Source organism: Bison bison, unplaced genomic scaffold, assembly GCF_000754665.1.
Source record: "Bison bison bison isolate TAMUID 2011002044 unplaced genomic scaffold, Bison_UMD1.0 scf7180017864471, whole genome shotgun sequence".
NCBI lineage: Eukaryota > Metazoa > Chordata > Mammalia > Artiodactyla > Bovidae > Bison > Bison bison.
The window spans coordinates 30,120,946-30,126,400 of NW_011495032.1; the positions used below are offsets into that span (position 1 = coordinate 30,120,946).

The 5,455-nt window shown below is 39.9% G+C and overlaps 1 protein-coding gene across 1 annotated transcript in view; it reads right to left on the minus strand.

Annotated features, from left to right (window-relative positions):
* Window positions 1–1,015: 1,015 nt before the first annotated feature.
* The window catches only part of METTL21A (methyltransferase like 21A), a 9,616-nt gene continuing 5,176 nt past the window's right edge, over window positions 1,016–5,455 (minus strand). The window contains exon 4 of the mRNA XM_010861064.1: window positions 1,016–2,718. Within this exon, the coding sequence (XP_010859366.1) occupies window positions 2,321–2,718 (398 nt within the window). The 3' untranslated portion in view covers window positions 1,016–2,320. The remainder of the gene's footprint in view (window positions 2,719–5,455) is intronic.

The window sequence follows — 5,455 nt, forward strand, 5'->3', positions numbered from 1 at the left end:
AGTAGGTCTAGAGACTAGATTTCTATCCTTGAGGACAAAATAAGCACACTTTAAAATGCATATTTATAGAATAAATTAATCCTTTTCTCAGAAATAAAAAGTCGCAACTCTGTTGACATTTATAGTGGACCAGATATATTCTTACACCCCCTCCCTCTGTACACACCCCTGAAGCACTCATTTCCCAGCTTCTGGTAACATCGGTGGCTGATGGCGCTCAGCTGAGTCTCTGAGGAACTGTCTCCACCCCAAAGTTAAGCCCCTTGGATCCAATGACTGACTACACAAGGATGTAAGTCCCACCCCCTTACCTCAACACCCATTTTCTGGCCACCCCAGCTCTGAATTCTGCTGAGGGCTTTCCCACCTGCATCCCAACCCAATTTCTCCCTCTTTCCCAATCCTGCTACTTTTACTCCCTCAGAGGTGTTGTTCTTGAAAGCATTCTCATTTAAACTTTCCAAACCTTAACCTTCAACCCTGAGTCTATTTCCCTAGGGAACTGGACCTGTGCCATTTTGAACCAAAAGCAAAAAAAAAAAAAAATGACTTGATTTTCACTTAGACAGCCGAGCTGTTGCTGGTGAATTTTTCTCACCTTTTCTTCTATTTGTAGGACAAGGGGAAAAAATTACCTTCCACTTTTTCTGATTCTTAATGTTTTACAGAAACGTAAAAGAACCCAATCACAGCCTCACTTGGTGGTGCACCCAAGCACTCTACTGCCCCCCCCCACCCATACCCAGACATTCTCAGAGCTCTCTCCAGAGTCAGGGATGTTCAAGCAAAGGAGCTGAACTCCAATCAATACATTCATTTCTAGTAACAAACCTAGATGGGGTTGGCCTTTCATTATAGTGTTGTTAATATTGCAGGGCTTTTATTTTACTTGTTTTTAAAGATGTTCCAGGCCCATGGTACAGTACTGGCATTTTATGGATTCGGTTATCTGTGGACATTTCCATTTCATGTGCATTTATCAGAACTGTGTTGAACTGGCACATCACAATCCTCAGAACTTTAAATTCACCTTTATTAAAGTAAAACCTCTATCTAAACCTCTATTTAAAATATGACACATCCAAAATAGTCATTAAAAGTTAAGAGGGAGGAGGTCTTGTTTGTAATGTTTTACAAAGAAATCTATCTCTAGTACGAAACATCATACTGAAATTATAATATTCTTGTGGTCTAAATGTTTAAGCTGTTGTTTAAGCTTTCACATTGTGGGGGTAAAAAACAAAAGGCCAGGGTATGTGTGTGACTTCATAACGTCTATCAAAGGTAATCATAAAACAATGTAGCAATCAATCAATCCAAAGATCAATACCCTCTAACTGTAATTCATTCAACAAATATTTGGTTATAATATACTAGATACTGGGGAGACCATAATGAAAGAGGCAGAGGCATTCCTGGCCCCCCAAGAACCATACAATCTTCTGGGGCACACAAACATTGAATAAACAATTATAAGTGCAATGTGGAAGGAGCTGAGACGGGGAGTTAACCTCCCATGGAGGGATGAGGTCTAAAACTTTTTCTTTTACTGTCATCCTGTGCATCATGAGGAGGCAGGGAAAGCCTACAAAACAACATTTGAGAAATACAAAAACATTCGAGAAAGGGTAAAGCTGAAGGGAGATACTACAGCTTTTGATTTGAAGAAGATAATCTATTCCCAGCAAATAGAGGTCTAAGATTTTAGGAGCTTACCAAAAAGTAACTAAAATTTTATTTTTATTTACTCTTTTGTTTATATACCTAAATGTGAAATTATACCAAAAATGCATATGAGACCTCAGAAAACTCACATCCTGATCTTTAGTAACCAAAAGTACTTAAGGCCTAAATACATCAGACAAAAGATTTCAACAGTATTAACAGATCAAGGAACGTACATTAAACTTCTTGTCTTATAAAATTAGACAACTGGGATAAACATATGTCTTACAATATGTTTTAAATGATTTGCATCACCTAGCCTCACCAAAACAAGTTCTTTACACCAACCCTTCATCAGAGCATCGATGAAAATTGTTTATTGAGAGGCAGTATATGGGATACAGAAAAAACACAAACCAAAATCTCACACTTTGCTTTCATGTTAACTGAATTTCAGAGTTAGTAATATATAACTAAAGAAGTCACAGCTATGGGACGAAGTGCTGCTTTGTTTTACAACTGCACATTTGCTTTGTCTTTTGAGAACCTTTGGTTAAACTTGTACCACGGGCTACTTTATTACATATGATTATATTCCCCATGTAAGACCTTAATTGATACACTCAGTGACAACATTCTTATAAATTAGAACCAATTATAAGTCCTCTCTCAGGCGTCTCCTCTGTGCTTTGTAAATATGTACGTCTTTTTCAGAATCATAGTGAACCTTACTCACAGTAAATTGCCTCTCCAGCATTGCTAAAAAGTTGTAATCCCGTTCATAGCGAATTCGGCAAGCTAAAAGAACCACAGAGTGGTTGCTACAGAGATGCTCCAATGTTTGAAGAAGATCTGTGAATGTTTCTTCTAAATATATGATATCAGCTCCAAGTATCAGGTCAAATTCTCCAGGTGAAAAACTCCCCAAATTTTGTCCCCAAGTCAGCTCCTTAACAACAGCTTTGGGCTGGATATGGGGTGGTAAATTGGCTTGAACGTTTGATTTAAGAAACTCTAATGCTACTTTTCGATCCGTGATAGTCACATGAGCACCTAGAATGTGGGACAGAAAGTAATGCGCACATCAGTACAATTAACAAGGAGAGGGGTCAAGTTAAAAAGCAGGGTGAGCGACTCTACACATTTCACCTAATACATCAGAACAGTGGCCAGAAGCTCCTCCTCTAGTGCCTGCGGGTAAACATGAACCTTCTGTTCGCCTCTATGACTTCTCACTGTTTGCAGAAGTTAGGCCTATTAAATACAAAGTCCCCAAGTGATAAGCTAACTGATGCTTCTGAATTCTGCAGGCAGAAGTGGCCCACCCTCCATAGGTGTCTACCATTACACTTCATTCCTTAGGGTACCATCTTCAAGTCAGTAGGCTTCAGGGCAGAATGGAAGCCAAAGATGAAAAATCTGGGCGCAATTGATTATGAAGACAGCAAGATACTTTTAAACACAGAAAGGCTCCTTTCTGGGGCTAAAGCTTTAAAAAGAAGCATGGAAAAGATTAACTGGCTGCTAAGAAATTTCAATCTACCTCTACTTACGCTGTCAGGAAGCAGCCAATCTATATGCAATCATTCAATTTACATATAATTATGGAAAAATGATAACATTAAAAATCACAAGATTGTATTACAGTCCTGTAGGTGAAATAATGTTCTCTGTGTGCTAAGTTTCTACAAGCAATGTGTAAAATAAAGGAGGCAGTATTGTATTAATCTGTTTCTTGTGGGTTGTTTACAATGAACTAAGAGATTCAACTTTTTGAACCAGTATGGCGGAGAGAAGTCTGAACTGGTAGTTAGCCTTCAGGTGAAGCAACTACATAAGGTCAGCCCTGAAACACCTCATCTACACTGCATTAACACTATCATACACATAATCCTGCTTGGTTTTAACCCTGTAACTTCTAAAACATAAACATTACACTTCATTCTTTCATAAATTACTTTTCATCTGTACCCTCCAGTCTGCAGTCTTCATGGGCAATCCCCCAGAGGATCCCAGCACAGCTGCTGGCAGCACCATTTCCGTACAGTTTATACTGAAGGTTTCTTATCTTGACATACAGCGTATTAGAGTATATAATTCAGCTGGACATGTGACTCAGTCCTGAGTGTGATACTGTGAAAATGTGCAAGTTGACAGATGCATGCACCTATCACTGTTGCTAGACAGAATGCTGCCTGGTGAGTAGAATTCAGTGATACTTTCCATCTCTCCTGGTAACAAGCCTTTCCTGCTTTGACCTAGAACTTTACCTCTGGACTTCCTAACAGTCTACAGAGCACTCTGCTGTCAGCACTGGAGTGATGTGGTTTTCCATATGCCACCGAAGTGTTCACGTTAATAGCTCTTAGATGTAGACCTCCTCGAACGCCTGCCTCAGAGGTTTCTGAGGCTACCTCTGACCTGCCAAGTGTGCCACAAGTTTCAGTAGAATCTTACTGTCAGTTGACCATTCCCCAAAACATCCACCAGCTCCATAAATATCCAAGTGGCTGCCATCAGCCATGGGACAAAGACCCCTACCTTCACAGAATCTACATTCAAGTGAGGAGAGAGGCAGCAAGGGGTGTTTTTAAAAGTAGGGTATCCAGTATGTTAGTCAGAGGTACACACTAAGGAAAAAAATAAAGCAGGAAAGAGAGATAAAACATCAGGAAGTAAGAGAGTTGGTTTGAAAGGAAGGGCCTCACGGAGAAGGTAACTTAGGTAGGGGAATAACCAAATGCATAGACACATGTATGGAATCACGATTATAACTATGATTAAAATATGGGTGGAGATTCCTTTAAAAAACTAGTAGTAAAACTACCATATGACCCAGCAATCCCACCACTGGGCATACACCCTGAGGGAACCACAACTGAAAAAGACACGTGTACCCAGTGTTCATAGCAGCACTGTCTACAATAGCTTAGGACACAGAAGCAACCTAGACATCCATCCACAGACGAATGGGTAAAGAAGTGGTGGTACATAAATACAATGGAATATTATTCAGCCACAAAAAGGAGCAAATCTGAGTTAGTTCTAGTAAGGTGGATGAATCTAGAGCCTGTTATAAGAGTGAAGTAAGTCAGAAAGAGAAAAATATATCATATATTAACAAATAAATGGAATCTAGAAAAATGGGACTGATGAACCTATTTGCAGGGTAGGAATAGAGACTCAGACATGCAGAACAGACTTGTGGTCATAGCTGGGGAAGGACGGGGTGGGATTAAATAGAGAGAGTTGTCCTGAAACATACACATTACCATATGTACTGCCAGTGGGAAGCTGCGGAAAACAGAGGGAGCTCAACCCACTGCTGTGTCTCAACCTAGAGGGGTGGGATGGGGTGGGTGGTGGGAGAGAGGTTCAAGAAGGAGGGGACATGTGTATATTTATGGCTGATTCACATTGTTGTACGCCAGAAACCAACACATTATAAAATTACTCTTCAATTAAAAATAAATTTTTAAAAATATGGATGGAGAAAAGGAAAAGAAGGAAACACACCAAGATTCTAATGGTAATTATGTTATAAAGTCATGAACAACCAGAATCTTTGGTGGGTTTTTCCTTTTTTTCAGACTGCTTCTAGGGCTATTTTTGTAATAGAGTTATATCATTTTTATAACAAACAGTAATTTTCCTGATTTTCTAGCTCATCTTTCATTCCAAAGCCCTTTGGGCATCCACTGTGTGCCAGCTGCTGTATTCTCGCCAAGGACACGCAGAATGAGACACCATCCCCCTCCTCGGGAGCCTCAGCCGGCCAGGAGAGACGGAC